The sequence below is a fragment of the Heterocephalus glaber genome, unplaced genomic scaffold (genome assembly GCF_053883595.1).
Source record: "Heterocephalus glaber isolate CG9 unplaced genomic scaffold, H.glaber_assembly_v1.0 deba00001442, whole genome shotgun sequence".
NCBI classification, from domain to species: Eukaryota; Metazoa; Chordata; class Mammalia; order Rodentia; family Bathyergidae; genus Heterocephalus; species Heterocephalus glaber.
In genome coordinates, this window is record NW_028258296.1 from 4,175,722 (window position 1) to 4,200,043 (window position 24,322).

At 38.6% G+C, this 24,322-nt stretch overlaps 1 protein-coding gene across 7 annotated transcripts in view; it reads left to right on the forward strand.

Moving 5' to 3' along the window:
* The window catches only part of Pde4b (phosphodiesterase 4B), a 541,549-nt gene that overhangs the window by 161,961 nt on the left and 355,266 nt on the right, over positions 1 to 24,322 (forward strand). The window contains exon 1 of one of the 7 annotated variants that reach the window (XM_004841506.4): positions 5,023 to 8,249. The exons of the other annotated variants lie outside the window; for them this stretch is intronic. Coding sequence (XP_004841563.2) covers positions 8,014 to 8,249 — 236 coding nt within the window. The 5' untranslated portion in view covers positions 5,023 to 8,013. Of the gene's footprint in view, positions 1 to 5,022; positions 8,250 to 24,322 lie in introns of those variants that run through there. 7 annotated transcript variants of the gene reach the window in all.

Here is a 24,322-nt window from a genome sequence, read left to right on the forward strand (position 1 = left end):
TTTTATTTTATTAAAAGTTTTTAGTTCACTGAAAGGAAAGTTTTATGCTATTATCTCTTTGTTTCTTTTCTGTAAAAGAATCTTTTTTGTCTATGATTTGCATTGTGAGTAACATTTTGGTCATTTTTTAAAAGATTATTGTATACAGTGTATGAACTGGCGTTATTCTCTAATAATTTTGTTATGAAATTTAGTTTTATTTTTCATAGAAGAGAAAGTTTTATATTTTCTTTATTAATATGTGCATATGTTATATTAAAAATAAAAAGTGAAAACAATGTTCTGATTCTAGTTAATATAGGGTTAATATCTTTATTCTTTTTCTACCTGTGGATAGCTTTGACTGACAGAATGAATGAGTAGAGCAGGTAGTTGAGAACACCAACCTTAACCCTAACCCTAACCCACTACTGGTGGGCAGATGGGGGGAGACTTATAGAGAAAAGAATCAGTCCAATTTCAAAATGGGCAAAAAACTTCAGTAGACGCTTAACCAAAGCTTATATGTGCATAGCAAATAAGCAATGGAAAGATGATCAGCGTTAGCCATTAGGGAAACATAAACAAAAACTACTGTAAGTTACCACTGCCCATCTATTAAAATGGCTAAAATTTAAAAAACCCAGGCAAGAAGTGCTGGCAAGCTTGTGGAGCAGCTGCCACTCTCATGTATTGTAGGTGGAAACAGAAAATAATTCAACCAGTCTGGAAGACAGTTGGGCATTCATTATAAAGATGAGCGTACACTTACCACATGACCTGGCAGTTTCTCTCTTGGGTTTTGCTGTGAAGCACTGATGGGCCATTTCCACGCAAACACTACAAGCATTTGTAGAATTTCATTTCATAATTGCCCCAGTCTAAAAATGGCCCAGCTATATTCCAGTACGTGAACAAACAAAACAGATCTTGGCACTTTTAGACAATGGAATACCACTTGACAATAAAAACAGATAAACTATTAATAAATCTGGGCTGAACTTCACAGCCCTTGTCCTGCGTGAGATAATTTGGCTGAAAATCTTAAATATTGTATTACTGGGGAGAGGGCGACAGAACAGTTCTATATCCCGACTGCACTGTGGTGGTAATTGCACTAAGCTTTGTGTGTGTTAAACGTCATCGCAGAGAGATGTCCCAAAGAAGGTCAGTCTCATTGCATGGTAAATTAAAAAATGAAAAAGACAAAAAAAAAAATGACATAAATCTTCTAAAAGTATAGATTCTCTTTAGGAGTCTTTTCTGTAAAGCTCGGGATGCTTCTACATAAAGTATCTTAAGCCTGTGATTTTACCTGTGTCAATGTTGCACTGTTTTGATCGTATGAAATATTTATATGAAATTAAATTTGAATTACTTAACTCTAGAATTTCATAACTAGTCTTGGTCGACAATATTCTGTTTTCTTCATTAAAAATCAGGAACCCATCATTATTAATGTTACTGAATTTGAAAAGATTTCCAATATGAACAGATTTCAAATTAATAATCTACGTAGTGAATAAATAAACTTTGAAATTAAGTTAGGCAGCTTTGTTCTAACTCACGATATTTGAAGCATTTTTTCATGTTTATGTGTATTCTGCACACTTTAAAAACTCATTGAAATATTAACTTCATTTTTTTTTTTTTTTAGTACCGGGGATCAAACTCGGGTCCTTGCGCTTGGGCAGCAGGTGGTGAAACCACTGAGCTAAATCCCTGGCCCAGAAATATTAATTTCAGATAATACAGTTTCTGGGAAGCAGCTCACAAGGGTAAACGTAAAGGGGAAATGGACCCCGAGCAGCGCTCTCCTCCTTGGAGAGCTGAGGGTCACTTTCCCCTCTGTCCCTGATCTCTGCTCTGTCATGGTTCATCAGACTTACACACACAAGCATCTGCACTGAAAGTTTTAACTGCAGACTAACGCTGCATCGTTCTCATCTACTTCACAGACAATTGCTGGCAAGATAGAAAATAATAAAAAATGCTCATTTTTAGAGTAAAGTCTTTCCAATCATGCCTTTGTTTCTAACATTTTCTGCCTTCATCTTTGAGGTTTAATTCATTTGAAATCATCCATGTAGACAATTCTCTGGCAGGGTGGTATTATCCTTGGGAATTTTAGTACCCTCTTTTGGTGTGGTTTTTAAGAAACCCTGCCATGGGAACAGTTTCTCTCCTTGCATTTAAGCATCTGACTCATCCTGTCTAATATAACTTGATGCTAACAATGACCTAGAAAACAAAGAGGAACTTCGTGAGCACTTTTTATTCTATGCTATCTTCCTTCGCAGAATGTGCCCTGTGAAAGAAGTACCTAATTACTCTGCCAAAATCGGAAAGCTCTGAGAGGGGAGAGTTTGGCAAACCTGTCGTACTGGCGTGCCACCTTGAGAACCAAGATTACAATGCACTGGGATCCATCCTGCTTTTACATTGCAGTGAGGACAGCAATACTATTTTTTAAAACAAAGGTGATACTTAAAATGGTAAAGATTACTTTTTACCCCAATTTGAGAAAAGATAGGTTATTCTATTTTTGTTTGATGTGTCCCTCCCCATTTTATTCTGCACTTGGAAGACGGGCATCTATTCATTCTACTAATATTTCTTTTTTTTGGTACTGGGGATCGAACTCAGGACCTTGTGCTTGCAAGGTAGGTGGCAGAAGCACTGAGCTAAATCCCCGGCCCTATTCAACTAATATTTATTGAAATATTTGCCGTTTGGCAGACACTGTTTTGGAGCTGGGATTAGAAGATTGAACAAAGCAAAATTTTTTGTCTTATAAAACTTGAATTCTAGGGATGCTAAATGCATAGTAAATAGGTAACAAATATCTATAACATGCTGACAGACACTGGACAGCAAGGTCATTATGGAAGGTTCCATCAGGTGAATGCTACTGAGCAAACACTGGAAGCAGATGAGAAAACCATGATGCAGGTATCTTGGGGAAAGGAAGCTTGCATGACATAGTCAGTGAACAAGGAAGAGGCCAGTGTGGCTGCAGCAAGTGAGTAGGAGGCAGTGGAAGGAGATCATGTCCACTTCCTCCCTGATGGTACCACTTCCAAGAACCATACGAGACCGCACTCAAGCATCTACCCTCCAAGCTTCCCGTTCCCTAGGAACCAGCTGATGTTACCAGGTGTGCAGGTTAAACCTCAACTTTTACGGCACCACTTCACTAACGATGAGTGGGCGAACAGCATCACATGGGTAAAAGTGAAGCATTCACATCGCGTCATCTTATAAAGATGACAGGATAGATAACTTCAGACTTAGGACATCTAGTACTGGTGAAGATCAACCCCCAGCCATAAGACTAAGCCACCTGAGGAACATGCATTCTTTCTTCTGTCGCATTGGTTGTGTTTTCTTTGAAAAATTTTAGGTAGCATTGGTGTAATATAATAAAATGATGGAAGACCTGGGTTTATTTCATCAACTCTCTGACAGTTTTGTAATTCTGTATCTTGGCATTCTTAGCCGAAGACAGACCAAATAATGTACATTCAATCAATAGTTATTGAGTATCTACTCTTAGCCAGGCTCTATCTTACATTCTAGATACAAATATCATATGAGACTCAGTTCAGCCCTAAAGGATCTAATAGTTAATATCATGGGGAAGTCAAGCAAATTCTTTCAACAGTCTTTGATATATTTGGGAGGATCAAATTGAAAAAATATTATAATGTGTACTACCATGTGTGGAACTCAGTAGATAATAATAAATGTAAATTATATCTCTATAATCCTAATTTATTTAGTGGTGGTGGGATTAAACCCAGGTCTTGAGCATGCTAGGCACATGCTCCATGGCTGAGCTACACAGCCCAGCACCTATAATCTTTTTATTCTTAAGAATTTCCAGTTAACTATAAACTTCCAGGATGACTAGATGGTTATTTTCATTCAGTTGGATATTATCTTTTTTTCGGTCATGTTAGGATAATTCTCTAGCTCCATTTCTTAAGGCCAACATAGAAAAATTAAGTGATTTGTGGTGGTATAGTCATATGCAATGGTCTGTCTGCTGTTTTATATTGTTAAATAAGGCAACAGCTGTGTGCTTGTGTTCTATACTCACTGTGTTGCCTTTGATGGAAGAAAAGGGGTTTATGTGTCTTTAATTCAACTGAGTTTAATGGTGGCATTCAGGGGGTGCCTCGTTTTAGCAAAAAGGAGCTAGATAGTGAAACAGATATAATTGATCGTTTAACTGTTTATAATGACCGTCATATCTACTCTTCTATTTTTTCTTTCCATTTTTATTAATATGTTTGCCTTACATTCATCAGGAGGTGATGTGCATATACACGTTACATTTTCATCCTTATTTACTTTTTCCCTTCCCCTCCCTCTGGTCTCCTCTCTGTTGCCAGATCCCCTTTTATCTCCATGATGTCTGCCTCCCTTTTCCCTGCCATTTCTGTTTCATTTTTCTCTTTAAATTATTTATACTTTGGGTTTCTCTTAGAAGAGAAACCATGTAATATTTAACCTTCGGTGTCTGATTTATTTCACTTAGCATTATGATCTCAAGGTGCCTCCATCTTCCTACAATAACTCAGATCCATCTGTCTTCCCAAATATCCAGCTTTGTATTTACAGTAAATGAGAGCAATGTTATTTTCAGTTCACTGTTGTGCCAGGTATAATATTATTGTACAAAACCTGAAATTCCATGTCTTTAAAATGCATTTGTTTTATGATAGTTGAAAAATTGTCTTTGAGAGAAAATTTATTCCAGGTCAACTTTCAAAGTTCAAAGGATATTGAATATAAAAGAATGTAATTATTTTAATCTAAAATAATTGTATTACAAAGTGGTTGAACTTTTAAAAACATTTTAAACAATGTTACTATACTCATGTTATAAATTTATAATTTTCTTTGGTTTTAATTAATTGGCCTTCTTTTTCAATGTAGCAAAACTGAAATGTTTTCAATTGGTCCATAATATTTATTACATTATTTGATTATTATTGATTATATTATTTTGTTTAAAAATTTAATGGTAGTTTTACTATGATAAATTCCTGATTCTTACTGCTTTGAAAAATTGTAGATAGCAGAAATTTCATTATGTGACATGAAGACATAGCTGTAGTTGGAGTTCTCAAATAATTGCTCAGGGCAAATATTTGTACACTGATGAATTGAAAAATCACTCATTTCTCCTTTGCGATATTGAGAGCTAAGGATGCTGTGTGCACAGGAGGGTTTCATTTGCTCCTTGGTCTCTCACTGGACTCTGTGTACGGCACATGAGCTCTGTTTGCTTTCTCTTCTGTTCTTTGTTCAGATGTAACAGTCTGTTTGTTTTTACTCTTGTTTCACCATCTCCTGTTTCCTATCATCTCAATTCATCTTTGGCTTCAATATTTGGCACTGTGTCTTGTTTTTCTCTTATATTTTGACTCTAGAAACCAATTTTCTTGCATTTACCTGTGATCATATTCCCACTACCCACCGGTGATAAAGAATTGAGACTCACACACAGTCTGATTATCTTTCTAATTTTGTATTTCAGTTAACTTCCTTTGCTATTCTTGAATTTTTTTCTAGGGGAGGCAGAGTTAATAGGTTGTACCTGGTTTTGAGAACTGTATTTCTTAGAGTGATTCTGAAAGTGTTTTAATTGAGATGTTGGGGCAGTAGGTAATGTGAAAATGGTAACAGAAAGTCATGTGATGACACAAAACTGGAAATAAAAAATGGAAAATAATTGCAACTGGACTGTTTTTCTATGTTAGGTGCATTTATATCAGTGTTTCCTATTCTGAGCTGCAGTTAACATACAGCTAAATCTGGCTTGTGAAATTTGTCATAATATTTTTGGGAAGAAATTCCTAAAATGTTTAGTATAGTTTGGCAGCTTTGAAAAGTAAATATGAGAAATATCTTTTGTGGCTTCAAACTGCTTTGTTTTTGCTTATAAGTCACTCTGAGTAATGGCAGAAGCATACAATCTCATGTCCCAGTTTTAAATCATAGTATTTTTGAACAGAAATTTTCAGATTTTATATCATAACCCAGCAAATAATAGGCAGTGTTAACCATAGTGTCTCCCACAGTATTACTGTTGACTGCCTGTCTTCTCAAATAAGGTAGTCAAGATATCGCCAGGTGCTAAATGTGCACCAGGGCTACCTGGAGAAAAGCACAGCTTTGTGATTGACTTACAGAGCAATCAGGTGGGAATCAGAAAATATGGGGTTCAGTTTTAGCTGTAATGTCCAGTAACGGTATGACCTTGGACAAGTCCTTGAATTTCTCTAGCTCTGTTTCCCTGTCTTTGGAATGCATTGCAAAACCAGGTGATCACTGAGATTCAATACAAGTCTCAAATGCCATAACTATGCTTTTGTCCATAATATATTATAGTCATGTAAATACTGAGAACCTTTCCTAAGTACTACCTGTAAATCAGTGGTTTAAACCCTATTGTGCTTGAATCACTTCCTGAAGGGGTAGTGTGGGATCCACTTGTTCCTCTCCATTGGGGCCAGGGTGGTCTAATTTAGCCCATCTTTCACCAGAGCAGGTGACAGGTGTGACTGTCTAAGGATGAAAGACCTCATGCATTCATGGGAAAAACCGACGTCTTCTTTTTCACTGAAGTGTCACTGGGAATCCTCCCTCTTCTGCCACTTGCCATGACCAGCTCTAGTTCTGCTTTGTCAAATTCATTTGAGATTAGGTTGGCTCTCATAACAATTATTTCCAAAATACCTGGAAACTTTAAGCATCACAATATTGTTTCTACTTCCATTTGCTTTTTAAAGGATAGAAGCTGCACTCTAGGGCTAGGGAAATTGTCAGCTACAATATCTGTTTTTGGTGTCCACTCCCCATGGCACTCACATGAGTCCTTGTGAGCAAAGTGCACACGCACACTGAAGTATGCATACCCACACATAAGCCTGCAGTATCTTGCACACCTACCTGCGCACACCTACACACATGCACAGACGTGCATATTATCTAATTTTTGATTCCACACCATCACAGGGCACCCATTTTCCCCAGATGTCGCCTCCTTTTCAGTTTCAGGGAACCTGGCTGCCAGAAGAATTTGGGCAGCTAACACAGAGTGCAGCTGTGGGCAACTCATGAACAATGAGCTTAGACAGAAGAATGAGTGAAATGCTTGTTGGAATAAAAATTAAGCTTCAAATTCCTTGGAGGGAATGAACCAAATCCAATGTTTTCCTGTTCACGGACTTTTTTTTTTTTAATTGATGGTGTTTTGGATTTTCTGGGGAGGAGAAAAAGGAACTTCAGCAAATCAGCTCTTTGATTCAGAAATGGAATTTGGAAGGCTGTTTTAGCGAGGCTTCCAGACACTCCTCGATTTAATCCATCTTTACTGTGATAAAGACAGGAGCCTCCCAAATTTTGTGAAAATCTGAGCAATGGAGAGTGTTCTTAAGGGGGAAACACTGCAGTTGTTTAAATAATCCCGGGCCAATAGCATTTGGTAGGTGGAGTTTGTGTTGTGTGCATTACAAAGCAAGATAATTCTGAATGAAGACTTTAAACGTTACACACTGGGCGATTCTGATCTGCTCTTTGTGCAAATGAAATAAGTATCGGCTGCTATCTGTTAGTGAATGCAGCTTGTTTGATAAGATTTTTAGAAGAATACACTGCAAGGATTATCAGGCGCTCTTATGAATATTTCATGAGTTGGTATATTCAGCTGAATGAATTCAGCCAGTGTCAGTGTGTAGCCTGCAGACTCGCTTCACCCACAAGGAGGCTACTGACATAGGAAGCACTTTGGCGCATTTTCAGAGGCAAAGCCAGCCTGATAAAGCTCCCTGTGACAGCCTGACTTGCCATTCTTCCAGCATGCTGCTCTAGCTCTGAGCAGCTCCTCTGTTGGAACCACAGCTTCTCAAATTAAACCGAGGAGAGTTTGCAGGACTTCTCAGCCTTTTCACCTGCAACGGGGTCTCTGCTATGTTTGAGGTTTTTGTTTTAGGCGGTGAAAGCTAGCAGTTTATACAAGACATGACAGCAAAAAATTCATCAAAGGAACTTACTGCTTCTGAACCTGACGTTTGCATAAAGACATTCAAGGAGCAAATGCACTTAGAACTTGAGCTTCCGAGGCTGTTGGGAAACAGACCTACGTCTCCCAAAATCTCTCCACGAAGTTCGCCCAGGAACTCACCATGCTTTTTCAGAAAGTTGCTGGTGAACAAGAGCATCCGGCAGCGGCGTCGCTTCACGGTGGCTCATACGTGGTAAGCCGGGACGGAGAGGTGTCCGTGGGGCTTTTCAGATTCTTGCATTAGCAACAGTGACTTAAAATCTTGTAACTGGAGCATTTGAGTGGGTCCTGAGTACATACCAGAAGTGGGAAATGCATGGAGAGAGCAGGTCCCTGAAGAACACAGGCTCTGTGTGCTGAGCAACCGCTGTGCTACCTGCTGTTTCTGCATGCAGCATGCTCTAACTGCACAGGTGCTGCAAAATCTCAGCTTATAAGAGCAGGCAGGCACTTCGAGGTAAATGTGTAATGGAGGAGTTTTTAAAAGTCAGATTTTGGTTTCGTCTCTGCTGAAGTAATAGGTGACTTTTTTGGTATGTTTTGTGGTTTGGTATGATTTTTAGTAGGATATTTTTGGTACAATAATAAATACTTTCATCTTAGTTCTAATCTATTAAGACAGTGTATCAAGCCTACCTTAATTCACTATATTGTGTTCATAGTGCAGAAACCAGTGAGTTTTTCATTTATTTACTTTTATCTTTATACTGCTTAAGGAAAGGGACACTCTGTTCTCACTTCTGAAATGGCATGATTAATTTCTTTTATTTATGCTTTCAAATTGCTGTTATCTTTAAGAGCCTCTTTTTAATTTTTATTTTATTTATTTATTTATTTTTGGTACTGGGGATGGAACTCAGGACCTTGTGCTTGCGAGGCAGGCACTGGAGCCACTGAGCTAAATCCCCAGCCCAAGAGCCTCTTTTTTTAAAAAAACTTAAAATGTATAGATATTTTGGGAATGCCTATTAAATAAATTCAAGAAACCTCTGTAAAAACTTCAGTGAGCCTGGCACCTTTAATATATATGTTGAAAGAATGTAAATACACTTAAACCAGTACCATAAGGAAATATATGGAAAAACAGAGTGAGGTTAGAGTACTTTGAGGTGATAAACCCTGGCCACTTCAGATTTCTTTGAAGGGTCTGTTTTCTTTCAGATTAAGGTGCCTTCCAAAATTGGTTATCTGTCCCTGAGTTTTATTTAATAGAGACCATAGCAATAAAGGGAACTAATGTCTCCAAAAGACAATTCTAACTGGGATTCTGTGTTTACATGCTAGGCTCTTTACCAACACCGTAAATGAAGGTATCTGGTTTTTAAAAATTAATAGTTACTTGAATTGTTTTCTGCTCATCTTAAATGTTTGTCTGCCTAATCTCCTGCATAAACATTGGCCAGTTAGAGTCACCTACACAAAGATGGAGCTTGCTTTTGATGAATACCACATGCTTGGCCAACATGTACTTTACCTGGCTAAGTATGATTTGGTTATTCTTGTTTTCTGACAGTACTCTTATGTATCTAGTTGCTTTATTGGATAATATTTTGGTCATCTTCTTGGTGAATTAAATATTGCTATTTAATTGTAATTTATTACTTGTGGAACACATGTGGTTAGTTTTTCAAAACCTACCCATGGTGGGTAGCATGTATAAGAAGAGAAGGTTTACATAAAAGTAGGTACTCATTTGAAAAAGCCCTCTCTCTCATACTTTACCTCGCCCCTAACATATGTCTATTTTTAGCTGGTTTTCTGAGTAGTACAACTGAATAGGGAAAGATACATAGTTATATTGTCAGTTAGATCTCATAAAAAAGAAAACATACAGTTAAGTAGATGCATATGTCTTACTACTAAAGTGACTATTAAGCAGTTATCTGGATCCAAAGGACATTTAATTTTAGGTAGGTAGCTTTCAAAAAATGATAAATCTTCTTAAAACCTTGGTGATATTTTTCTTAATATATCATTTTGTTTCCTGAATATAATAATGTGACCTTTCTTTTTCTCAGAATAAATTTTTGATGTGCTAGGAACATTGAGCTATAAATACTAGGGATTTTTTTCTTTTCAAAAGAACCAAAATTTTAGAATGATTAAAGAGCCAGCTTTACTCATGCCTTACACAGATTTTCTTGCAGCAATTTGCAAAAAGAACAACTTAATGCTAACAGGTTAATTATGCTAATGAAATGATACTCTTTTAGGTGAGATAAAACAAAAATTTCCACAATTGCCATAAAAAAAAGCACATGGTTTGGTGTAATGTTCTTCAATACAGGCTAAAAGAATTCATTAATCATCAAACATATAAATTAACTTTAGTTATGACTATGATTCATTTTCACCCTTTTTTTCTTCCAACTCACACCCTCCCCTTCTTAAGTTTCTTAGTAAAGCTGTATCACAGTTTGTTTCCAGCTCCTGATTAAGTCTATATATAATTATTTCTATTGTTTTATCTGAGTATGTGCTTAATATTTTTCAAATTAATTTTCATAAAATATGTAATGACAATCTCAAGTTGGAAAATATACATACATCTTATGTATTGGAATGACTTCCTAATCTTAAAAAAATTATATGCTGCTCTTTTTTGGCATACTATATAAAATAGTTACATGAGGACATGAGAGCAGAAGTACTTTATTTTTGCCTCTTTTTCGTGATGAAATGCAACCAGCCTTTCACAATCAATGATTAGTGTTTTCCAAACCATGCATTTAAGTTAGAAATTCCAAGAGATGCACTTAGAAGTCTCATAAAACATGCCATTACTTTACAGTAGACAGTAGGCTTCTCTTAAGAAAATTGGATTATTTTGATTCCAGCATCAAAATTAATTTTCATGAAGAAGCTAAACAACGAAGAGGATGCTGTTTATATCTCAACCCATTGAACAGTTTTTTTAATCTTTAGCTATTTATAGATTTCATATTTTTTTACATGAGTGTATAGTTCTGATTTTGCAAACCCAAAGTATGGCAGAAGATTTGGGAAACATTTGTGAAATTCTGTCTTTGGGATTATTTTTGAGCTATCTGAAGAAAAATAGATGTTGATTGTGTTGTCACTAATCAGAATGTATACACAGCCTCCAATCTGGAGGACGCTTGTGCAACTGTCTCATCAGTCTCTTCTACCCCTGGGCAAAACCACACTTACTCTGTTTCTGACGTATAGAAACCTGCCCTACTTTTAAGACTGTAGAGAAAACATTTCTCTAACCTCACTTAGTATAAAGTTTTCCCATTTCATAGTCCAGATGCTGGAGAATTCTTCCTCATAATCTATGTACTCTTTGTATAACATGTCATTTTTTTCCTCTCAAAGGATAGTAAGAAAAGGCTTGTTAGAACCTACATAAATCTGAAAAGCATTATCAGTTGGTCCCACGGTTTTCTTTTTATTCACTCAACATATATAATTGAACCCTGCTGTGAGCAAGAAAAGAAAAAAACTTCTGAGTCAATCTACATGTATTTCAGCACCTGCTGTATTTTAAATTCTTTACTAGAATATTCACACTTATAATCTCACTTAAGTTGCATACTCCAAATTTAGGTTCTTTCAGTATTTAAAATGTTGGAGATATAAAAAGCACTCTGAATTTCCTGAGCTTCTTTTAAGTATATTTCTATTCAGTTGATCACTGTTTTGACTCTGAACCACAATTCTGAATTTCCAAATTCTGCTTTGGATTCTAACTGCTACCCCCACCCGCCATGGGTACCATGTTCCTTGTTGCATAATGTGAGGATGTATGGATAAAAAGCATGTGAACCCTTGCAAGGTGTTATTGGGATCTTCAGCATTGCTGAAAGGGAATAGGGAGATTTACTGCCCGGATTCTGAGGTCATTGTATTATTTATCCTGAAACCCAAATCTGAGCAACAGCTCCTGAGGCACAGTGTCGCCTGCCCTGGGTTGCGCAGCCCCGTTGTCTTGTCTGGCACTTGGATTCAGGGCGCAGTTCTTCAGCCTTCTCGTGTGCTGATGTCCCAGCCTCAGTCTTCAGTTCTCTCTGAAGCAAGCTGCCGCTGCTGCTCTTAGATTCACCCTGTGCCCGCTGCACACCTCCCTGAAGTGCTCTCTTCTTGAAGAGCGAAAGTACAGCCCAGCACCCTCCTCTGTCCGAGCAAGCTTGTGCAAGGCGACTAGCATGCCTTTGGTTAGCAGGCCCAGGAGAAGACCTTGTACTCTTCTTCCTCTTTATTCAGTCCTGCCTATTTCTTGAAAATCGTTCCTCAACAAAGATTCACAAAACATGTACTTTTGTGCCTGATATTTGAATATAAAAGTATTAAAAGCCACAGTTTATACTGTAAAGGAACTTATACGTGGTGAGCCACAGCTGGAATAACTGGAGGGGTAGGAAAAGAAAACAATGAATACAGCACTTGTTTGACCTTTCTCTGAATTTTCGGCGCACTTAGTGTAGAATACAGTTTGGTCCCGGTTTGCTAAATTTCTTCAATCTGTGTCTAGCATTATTTTTCAGTTGCCTTGAATTCTTTCCTAGTAAAGTGGAAATTTTTGAGAGATGTCTGTGTTTTTGTGTATTTATTGACCAAAGAAAAACATTGGTTGAGAGCCGACTGTGCACGGGGCCCTGCTCTGGGCTTAGTTACTACAGAGTGAGAAGGAGCCCTCAGCGAACTCATAGACTAGGTGGAAGGGAAATTTGTAATTTATAAGTAACCAGTGGAGTATGTGTGATGCTATTAAAGTGTGATGTTCAAGGTGTCACGAGGACACAGGAGACAGCCATCACTAGAAGGCGAGTCAGTGCGTTAGGGGAGGTGTCAAGAAGAAAGGTCACTTGTATGGGGTCTTCAGAATGCATAGGAGTGTTTCAGGAGAGGAGTGGAGAGAAAGGGCAGTTTTTGGCCAAATAATAATAAGGAAAGAAACAGTAAGTGCTCTCATTCATTCAGCGTTTGCAATGTGTCTGACATTGTTCAAAGTGTATCTATACATTCAGCCTCATAACAAGCCCATGACTTGGGTACTACACATTGACCATCGCCTACCGGAAATGCTTGGGACTTAAAGTGCTTCAGATTTTGAATTTTTGGATCATAGAGGCTCAACCTGTACTAATATTTCTATCTTATAGGCAAAGGAATGAAGGTAAGAGAATAGAAGTGATTTGCCAAAAGCACATGAGGTGAAAATGGCTGAGCTGAGATTCAACTCTGTGCATGATAGAACTGTGTGTGTTCTCTGGGTTATCATCCAAGATGGAAAGTGGGAAAGATAGAAAGCACAAGTGTGCTCCTCAGGGCTGTAGCCTGGGCTTCCAGGCTTGTTTGCAAGCCTTGGGGCTGTTGTCGGTCATCAGTGAGGAGCCACTGGGAGGTTATAAGAGAGATTGGCATCCACGGTTTTTCCTTTGGAGAGAGGCTGTGCAGGTAGTATAAGGAATGGATTGGAGAATGAGAGGTTAAAGGCCAGGGGAGAAAGGAGCCTGTGCATTTGTGAGGTGGTAGCTTCTAGTTGTATTGTGCATCCCATATCATTGGGACCTGTGCTGAAGACCTTCTTTGTGACTTGACCAATTACTGTTTATGGTAAATGGGAAGGAAGTTCATGAACTTGGTGTCCCTTGCATTCATTGGCTACAACATGAGGCTATGTACGGTGCTAGCTGTCACACTACCCCCACATGTGGCACAGGTGGTCATAGCCAATGTGCCTGGGAGGATGGGTGTGTCTGAGAAAGCCCTATCAGCTCAGTCCTAATCTACTAGAAGTGCTTTGTGTCATGCTTTAACTGGAGTCCCCTTGAGATTTTCTTTTTTAAAAACAGGAATTCTCTTTAGTCCACAATTTGAATCAAATGCTAGTGGAGATCTATGCCTCATAGATTCTGAGTCTGTTGCTTTCATCAGAGTAGATATTTTATCAGTAAGTCTGTCAATGGCATTTTCCTGGCCTTTTAGTGTCCTCAAGTCTTCAGTATATTATATTTTAAAAAGACTGTCTTTCAAAAGGTCTCACAAAGTAATAGTGAAAACCCTTAGGAGGAGGGCCAGAAGTGGCCCTAGAACCTTGCCTGCTGACTGACTCCAAAAATCTGAGGCCCTTTTGCAAAACTCCATTTGCTTTCTCTTTCATTTCTTCCTCTTTCATGATCTATCCCAGTTTTTCTCCTTTTACAGAGTTTCTTCTCCAACATCACTGTCAAGCGCCACGTGAGCTTGCTTTCCGCTCATCAGGGAGCCCAGCGCATTTCTACCCCTGGGTCTTTGTACTGGGCTTTCTTTCTGCCTGGAAGATTGGGAACATAGATGTTGTTGCTCACTCTTCTGTCCAGCTTCTACTTAGATATCAAAGTGGAGAGGTCTTGACTACTTCTCTTCTCCATACTACCTTTTCACTTTTTATTTCCTTATTCTGCTTTACTTTCCTCCTCTTCCTTCTCTTTTTCCTTTTCCTCTTCCTCTTCCTCCTCCTCTTTCCCTCCCTTCTTCCTCCTTCTACTCTTCTGTTGTGTGTGTGTGTATGTGTGTGTGTGTGTGGGGGGGGATATTGGAGACTGAACCTAGAGCCTGAACAGCACTGAACTGCATTCCCAGTCCTTTTTAAATTTTTTTTTAAGACGGGGTCTCACTAAGTTGCTAAATTACCCTGTCTGGGCTTGAACGTGTAATTCTCCTGCCTCAGGCTCCCAGACAGCTGGGACTACAGCCCTGTGCCACCATGGAACTTATTACCTGAAAGTGATGTGTTTGTTTGTTACATTGGTTTTTCATCATCTGGCACCCCTGCTAAATTGTATGAGGGCATTGATTGTGTCCTGTTTTTTTATATCCCAGAACACACAGCAAAGGGTGACATTTAGTAAACACTTGTTGAGAAAAATTAAAAGAACCATGAATATGACTTCTGTTTCCTGTTCTTTATTCTTAGGTCATGCATCCTTTACTCTGATATGAAGAAGGAGGAGAGGAAGCTCAGCTGGTACTTACCCCATGAGCATCCTCGCTCCTCCTAGTGGGAGAATGTGCTCTTTTTCTGCCAGAAGAGTTCCTCTAACTTGGTTCCTATCTTGTGTTGTGTGACTTGCAGATGCAGGTTTAATTATAATATCTCACTAGCAGCTAGTGTTTTACATGGCAGCCCATTTAATTAAGCCAGCATGTACCAATCCTGCTCCCTAGCCTGCAGTGTTATCATAAGTCAATATTTGTCTAAAACACTGCACAATTATTTATTTAGTTATTCTTCATGCGTCCAACAGCACAGTTGGTACTCTGGCTCAGGAAAGCTCTCCGTATCTCTCATTAACCATCTGAGTGGGATTGTGAATGGGGTAATCCATTTGTTATTTTGCCTTCAAAGTGTTTACATATTACAAATTACAGTACTCTATCATCTATATTTTTGCACTAGTACAACATTTGGAATACTAAAAGCTACAGTGATTTGAGTTTTTATGGGATTCCCTAGGGGAACACGGAAGTAAGAGTCCATGACTTGCAGATGAGAAGAGACATCACCAACATGGAACTTTTCACTTGGTTCTGCCTCCTTTTATTCTGACCTAGGCTGTTGGGGACTTTGGCCACTCGTGGTAACTTGTGCAACAGATACCATTGTGCATGTTAAATTAAAAAAAGGGACTTGTTGACCTTCTCAGGTTGCTTCTTGCTAGAACGTGTTTTGTCCTCAAGGGGGACTATTCATGACCAGGTCCTAAGACCTTTTGTGCAAGAAAATGCTTGTGACACTGCTTGTCCTCCTCTTCCAAACTATGCTTCTCACATCTCAGACTTGTTGAAAATTATGCAGATTGGAAATAGAGGGACAGGCATGGTGTGGCTTTGAGGAGAGCTTCTTTCAAACTCTATTTTCCAGACATCACTGTTGTAGGTGTCATTTGGGGATTCCCTGAAATAGGGGGTGAAGAAGATCTGCTTCCTGTCCTGGGTCCAAACAGAGAAAAGTGGTTGACTGTTGGCCTGGGGACTCTGGCGGATCCTCATATGGATTCCATAGGCTCCAAGTGCACAACACCACCAGCGTAAGAGATAAATGAGTGCAGAGAAAAGTGAAGTCTGTGTGGCTCTGCCCAATAAAGATACAGAAATTTCTAGGTTCTGTGCATCCAAGTGTCCAGGAAGGGTAGTTGGATAAATGAAGAAGATGAAATTATCTGTGGTTCAAAGAGGTCACTGGGGGTGAAATTTAAAATTTCAGAAAGTTGCATGGACAGTCCACTGAGGTCCCTTACTTAGACTTACTAATTGTTACTCTATTTCCATATCTACCTCTGTGTCTCTTTCCATGTGTAAAGTCATACATGCTTTTATTTGTGAGTGAAGAGAGCACATTCAGATGGACAGCAGTAGCATGTATTCTTAAGGTATGGAATTATTTCTGTTCCACTAGATGTTCTCATACCCAGTTTAAGAGTTTGATTTTTTGTTAACTTTCTTTGTTTTTATTTTTATTAATCCAAGTTTGCAGTGTATGATGAGTACCCTCATGGCGGGGAGTTGGTCCATGTCCACGGCACATCTTGGTTCTTTTTGTCTCCTTCTCCATCCCCATCACGGTCCCCTTCCCTATCCATTTCTCTGTTTCCTGTCATCTATCTTGTATTTTGATGTTGAATTTATTGATATTTTGGGTCCCTTGTGTAAGAGAAACCATGCGATATTAAAGCTTGTGTGTCTGATTTATTTTACTTAACATTAAGGTCTTCTTATCAGGGTGCTAACCTATTAACCAGTTAGAAGTAAATTTGTGGCCCTGTTCTTTTTTTTTAAAAGTAAACCATTGAGACACAATGGGAGGTTAGAAGGATTTATAATAGTTTGTGACTTTCCACAGTGATGATTTGTTGGTTTTAGATACTTGAAAACTTTCTAAAATGTCTTTAAATATGCAAATTTCCTTTTCGAAGACAGGAGGCAATTTCTTTTTCTGAAAGTATAAAATTTGTACCATTTGTGTCGAGCATTATATAATGCTTATATTACACAGGGGGCTATATCATTATATAATTTTGATGTTTACTTTTAACATAATCTTCTTAATTATTTTAAATTTGGAACCTTATATGTAACATAATTTTGTTTTGTGCTACTTCATCTAAAGTCAAGGAAGCTAAATTTAGCACCAACATTTTCTCTGGACTTACTGTTGAGATTTTAGGTTGACCAATTAACTGTCTTAAACTCCTTCATTTGCAAATTGGATAAAATAGACTATCTTCAAATATTTTCAAATGTGAATTTATTTTTAAAAACATGTCTATCTAGCCTGCCAGCAATCTATCTTTTGAGATAATGTATTAAAGTACTTAACACAATATTTACTGTATTGTAACTCACATAATAGATGTTGTTGCTTAATTATCTTCCTAAATCTCTAAACATACATAAACATTTGCATTATTGTCAGACTGGATCCGTGAAGCAGAAATTAATTTTTATTTTCTGAAAAGCGTTTCTGGGTATTGAATGTGAATATTTCATTCTAAAGTGCCAATTTGAAAAACTCAAAGTATACATAAGCTTGTAAAGAAATACATTTATAATATTCACACAGTAACAATTCAATATACCAGAGAAAGAAAATATAATTCATTTACTATCATGCAATAATAACATCCCAATGAACTGAACTCATTTATATTCAAATGCAGTAATGATCAGAGGGTCCCATATGAATTGCTTATGTCGCCAATAAGAGGTTTTGTTTTGGTCTCATCAATACATTTTGGAAAGCCATTTGTTATCATTCACTGTGTGAGAGAGATAGGAAGAGCCAACTTCGAAGTCGTTCTGCCCATTTGCCCCAATAAACTTGAAAAGAAAAAGGGAAAAAAAAACCCAAAACATAAGAAGATGCCTGATCTATTTCAGGATCCTGCATATGAAAACCCAGAATAGGATTCAGTGAACAAATGCCTGGGAAGAATTCCAGTACCGTCAGAAACTCATTCCTCACAAAATGTCTCCTTGCCACTCTTTGCATTGCTCCACAGAATTAATAAGCTCGGAAGCTGTAACAGTGGGGTGTGAAGATGCGTCTGTGGCTTGTGTCATAGTTACCTCAGCAGTTTGTACTGGGCACTTTTACCTCGTCATCAGGACGATTTCTGCCTCCTGAGGAGATGTCGAGAAGACAGGACAGGTACATCCCAGCTTTGGCATTCGGGTCCCTCTTGCTGGCATCTGAACCGCCCAAGACTCCCCTGGAGATTTTACCACTGAAATCCACGTGGAGCTTTTAACTTCATGGCACTAACCGGGCCTGTCCCTTACTTGTCATCCAGGTGTGCCTCTAAAGCGCTCCTGTTTAACAGAACAAGGAAGCTGTGGGAGGCCAGGGGCTATGGTTCAAGGATTATAGCATTTAAATTCCATCTGCACCTTTTACAGGACTTAGGTTTTGGGAAAACCATTTCACATAGCTTAGTTCCACTTTTTACATCTGCAAAATTAGAAAAATGCTACTTGCATTTCATTAGGGCTACATGAACATTAGATAAAGTCATGTGAGTAAAATAGTGTAGTCCTTGCCCAATGGCAGGAGACAGCAGACATCAGTTGATTAATATGTCCAGGGTGTATGATTGCATATAAAATTATATATAATATAAATCACTGAAGTATTTTATATAACAGATTATATAAGTTTTTATGGAGCAACGCTAGTGCATCTTAAATATACTTTTTTAGATCACTTTAGCTATTATTTAGTTTTAAGCATTACTTTATTTTAAAGCCTATATTAAGTGTTTTTGCCCAATAAAATTTTTTTAAATCCTCTATGTATTATAGGGTACGATCATTCTCATTCTTCACAAGGATAATAGTAAGTGACTTTGGCCATAAAAATAATCTTTCATTTTTTTCAAATTCCAGTTACAGTACCTTCTTGAATTTGATACTTTTCTCCATTAGTGAAACTAGATACCAATGAAACCCTAATTCTTTAAGTTAGTGCCAATATCTTTTTACTAAATTAAGACCATAATGAGATGTCTTTTTCAAGTACTAGAATGTCTCTAAAGTTGTTTTCCCTAGGCAGTAGACTCTAACCTGCTAGAGACCTGTTTATGTAAGAAAGTCTATTTACAGAGGTGATGGAAAAGTTCCTTAGATCTGGAGTCAAAGATCTAGACATACACCCAGGCTCCATCTCTTATGAACAGGTTTATATTTAACTTTTATTTTTGAGTAGGGGAGAGGTAGCCATTTAACCTTTGCAAGCTAAACTTCCTAATCAGTAAACTAGAGATAAAATAGTAAAGCTTATTTCTCTATATGATGTTTACAAGTATTAATTATTTTGTTGAAAACATGGCAGCAGGAAGGTAAATTTCCCAGACAAAATAATGATAAACCATTATCATAACCTGTGAATAAAACCTAAAAAGTGATGTGCTTGGCTTCGAGGCTGCAAGTGTATTTCGGGGGTATGGACAGAGGATCCTGCTAATTAAGCATCGATACCTTAAACCTTGCACCAGATTGCTGTTACAGAAGGTGAGTGATGTTTATGCTGTGTGTGCCCACTTAGGCGGGAAACTGGGTGGAAAGGGTCAGAATAAATGGGTCCTTCAGTTTTGTCTACCCCTTGGGTGTTGGTATCACTTTCTGGCTTCCTGAAGAAAGATAATAAGAAGCTCATACGACCAATATGTAATGCAGTATAAGTTGTATTTAACCTTTAGCCGGATGACATTACCACATCTAAATCAAATTACTCTTTATTTCCTGATGGTTTCCAAGAGTATTTAAGGATGAAAGCAGAAATAAAGGATATTGCTTCTCTTTGGACAGACTTCCCTCTTGCCTTATCGTCGATCGGGCTGATTTTGTCTCCTCAAAATTTAAAGGCTGGTAAAGGTCGCATTTTTAAGATAAGTATTTCTACTGAAATGACCCAGTACGTCATTAAAAATGGCAATATGGGTGAACTCAGAGCTTAGTGACAGGGAAAAATAAAGTAGAATACTTTTGGACTCCAGGAAAATCATGCTGACTTTCTAGTTCTATCTAAAATAATAAAAAGTAGGATTCTTAGGGACCTATCTGGAAAGTGTAGATTAAATTAAGCAACGGGCTTCATCTGAAGAAAGCCCTGCAGAGTGTCCTATTTTGAAGGAGCTATCTTCATAAGCACAGCACTCTCTTGGGAATCAAGGGATTTAAGTTTTTCTGCAGGCTGAATCCCAAATGCACAGAGGGCACGTGTGCGTATGTTTGCTGTTGGTAGCTCTTTTGTCAGCTGGGACTAATAATTACCTGCTCTGCCACCCCTACCTTGTGCTGAGAGATGAATATTCAATAGCAGTGTTTATGGTGTGGCCTGGCTGTTTGCAAAGGAACACGTTAGCAGCATTCAGAAGAGAGAGAAGAAAAACGCTTCTAAGAAGTTCTGTATTCATCAAATTTTTTAAATGTTTCAATTTTAAAATGCATGAATAAATTTTACATCTAATGTGACTCCTAAAAAAAATACTCCTGCCCAGTATTAGTGCCCTGTAAGTTGAAGCGTTTGTGTTTAGGGCTCCTTACAACACTGCTGTATTTGTGTATATTAGCCTTTTTTCAGGGGCTACAATCCAGATGGGCAGTGTCACTTGGATTTGTATTTATTTGAAAACATTTAAAAAATTTTAACCCACACAGAAAAGCATTAAATTGCAGATAAGGGGGTTACTGTGTTATGCTTCAATATATGTAAACATCGTGTAATGTTTAAATCGTGCTAGATATATTTCCTTCTCAAACATTTATAATTTCTTTATGGTGAACACTTTAATCCTTTCTTCTAGCTTTTTAGAATGTGTGGCGCATTATTGCAGCTGGTGGTCACCCTACTGTGCTGTAGCGCCACAGCCTCTTGCTCCTGTCTGGCTCTATTGATCAATCCCAATAAGCAAATATTTACTGTCCGAGGAGCCTCCATCTAGGTAGGGAGAATATGTAGTCATTGGGCTGTGAAATGACTTTAATTACACAGCTCCAAGTATGACCAGTATGCAAGTATGAACTATAAAGCTTCTTCCTTTGAAGCCAGGCAGTGCCAATCTGACTGGGAACTAAAGGTTTTGAGAGGCTCCAGCTCCTAAGCTCTGCTGGAAAACATCCAAAATAATCATATTTTCATGTCCCTTTATTAAAACCTTCCTTACAATGAGGGCCTGGTAAATTCATTTCTATTTAAGCATAATTGACTCATTGGGCTTAATAGGTGATTCCATTTTAAGGGAATACATATTAAACCAGAAGAATTAATCTCAACTTATGTAATTTGGCACATTAGAGAGAAGAGGCAAAGGGAAATATTTTTGAGGAGGAAAGAGTCTTTTCCAGTCTGCTCAAGGCACAGGACAGATAATGGGCCACATCCCTCCCAGATAGGTGCATTTACAAACCGTACACTCAGGCCCCAGGTCACCTGCCTTCCTGTTCATGCCTGCGGCTCCTCCTCCCCTTCCTGTTGCTGTGAGTCACTCTCTGTGTCTGGAGAAGGCCAGCTCCTCTGCTGTGTCCTGCATCTTGGTCCCTCTTACCCACAAGGCTTTGCACGTGTTCCTTCTGTTTCCCTCTGTATTAAGTGACTTCTTTAAGTCCACCAACATGCTGTCTTCCAGGTTCCTCACAAAGCCCTCTGACCCAGGCATCCTTGCTTCTTTTACCATTTATGGCAAAGCTCTCATGAATAACTGTCGATGCTGCTTTCCTTGTTTCTTTCCTGTCAGTTCTCTTTTGGAAACTTCTCGAGTCTCCTCCTATCTCCAGGTGTTCTTACTGAGTTTGTGTCATCCACGTGCTAAATAGCATGTCGTCATCCAGCTAAGTCTACCAGCGGCAGGTCACACAGTCAGTCACTGTCATTTTCCTGAAACACAGGCTTTACTCAGCTTCCAGGACGCTAATGTCTCTTCTTCCTCTTGGACAGCATGCTCTTTCTCTGTATTCTCAAGTGGTTTGTCCACGTGTCTGCAAACGCTCTACACACTGGGATGTCCCAGAGGACTCTCTTCTCTCTCCCTCCCTCCTTCCCACTCTCTGCCCCGCCTTTATTTTATTGTCTACAAGCTCTCCCTAGGCCAAGTATTTCACTTAGATCGCAGCTTTAAACACCATCTGTATGCCGATGATTCCCAAATTTTATCTGGCTAGATCCTTCCTCTGAACTCTAAACCTGTATATCTATCCAACTGCCTTCTTGACAACTAAAACTTAGCTCCTCCAAAACCGTTGTCATGGTTTTTGCCCCCTACACCCCACCTTTTTACAATTTCTTCCCAATCTTCTCCATCTCAGTAAAATGCAATTCTGTTTCCAGTTGCTCAGGCCAGAAATCTTGGAGTCTTGCGTGACTCTATTTTTCTCTGATATTTCACATTCCATATGCATCAACAAATCCTATCTGTTCCACTTTTACAATGAAGCCAGAATATGACCACTTTTTATCACTGCCAGCCAGCACTGTGATTCAGGTCACCACAGCCTTACGTCTGACTGTTAAATTAACCCTTACCTGTTGTCCTTACTCTCACACTGTCCACTCTGTCATATTCCCCAGGCAGCATCCGGGGCAGGCCTTCGTAATGGGCTCCTCCTCTCTGCAGGATTCTCCAGCAGTGTCCAGTCCGAGTCCCTGGCGGTGTGTATGCACCATGCCGGCACTGGCCGTGGGGTCTCGTCCTGTTACTTCTCTACCTCCCCTCCTTCCCCTCACACCACCCTGGCCATGCTGCTCTGTGTCCTGGGGTCCGCCGACTGAACAACATCTCATATCAAGGTCTCTGCATTTTCTTGTTATCAAGAAAGAATTTCTCCCAGACACCTGCATAGTCCTTTTCATCCCCTTTTCAGATCATTGCTTCCATTTCCTAATGGAGAAGACTTTCCTGATCGATCTTCTTTCCTATCCTCTTTAGATTCGCTTTAGTTACTGTGTAGCTTTATCACCACCTAATGTTTACATCTGCATGCATATCTGTATGTAACTGTGTATACCACACGTATATCCATATTCAGATCTGTATCGACTCTCTCTAAATCTATCTTACGCTCTACTTCTCCCCACTACAATGTAAACTCTAGTGAATGAAGGGTAAATAATAGTGAATGAAGAGACAAAGGAGTTGTAGGCTATTTGGGTCCCTTCCAGGTTTAAACACAGAGCCCCCAAGTTGAATGAGAGAGAAGTGTGAACAGAAAATCTAAAATGCTACATGAGAAATAAAATGAAATGGTAAAAGTAACTACCCCACCCCCACCCCGGGGTAGTTTTATCTGCAAATTATATATGAGAAAAACATACTGAACTTACAGTAAGAAAACTTAAATTCATATTTTGATAATACTGTTTAATAGTTTGGTGTTTGGCAGATAACAAGTCCACTCTCTTCTTCCCATCATGCCCAGCGTGCTGTCAAGTTTGTCTTCTGCATTTGTGCAGGGAGCTCAGGTAAGATGGTCCTGACAGGCTATACCTAGATACTGGTCTCCTCTGTTTGCACATTCAATGTTTCACTTTACATTTACAGGTTTAGTTCTGTGTAATGTCTCGAGGACTTTCTAAATTCCAACCTTGTTGACTTTCTTCCATTTTCATCCTGTAAGAGTTTTCTTTTTTTGGCATCATCTGATGCTGAAATCAGATTCACCCCTTAAAGACTAATCAACGTCCTCCTGTTGCTTTAACAATATCAAAAGAACTGGCGATTCCTTTAGTTCTGTTTCTGCAGGTGGAAAGCTGGACCAATCTTTACTGTAGGAGACTAAGTGAATATTCATTTTTCAGTTGGAAGTTTGTCCCTTTAACTCACACTCTAACTGTCATTCTAATTCACTAGTAGGTCAGTGAAAAGGATACTCATGGAGCAAATACAAGGGAAATTGCCCATAAAGAACATGACTTTTTTCTTTCTCTTGTGCAGTAGGCAGACTGTTGAAATAACAGCAGCAAGATGAATATTTTCAGGAGAGATATCACAATTGTAAATGCTATATGAAGGGAATTATGTGGAAGACAAAATTATCAAGTGTCACTGTATTAGACTAACCCAGCAGTGGCGAACCTATGGCACAGGTGCTGCAGTGGGCTGTTTGCATTGTTGAGAGCTCTAACAGGTTCGCCATCACTGGCCCTAATCTCTTTGAGGACAAGAGCTGTTTCTTTTTTACTGGCAAGTAGCTGTGGAACCAAAGTTCTGATTTTTTCTCTAAAGTGTCTGTATTTTTGTTCAACTGTGATGAATTTACATTGAGATA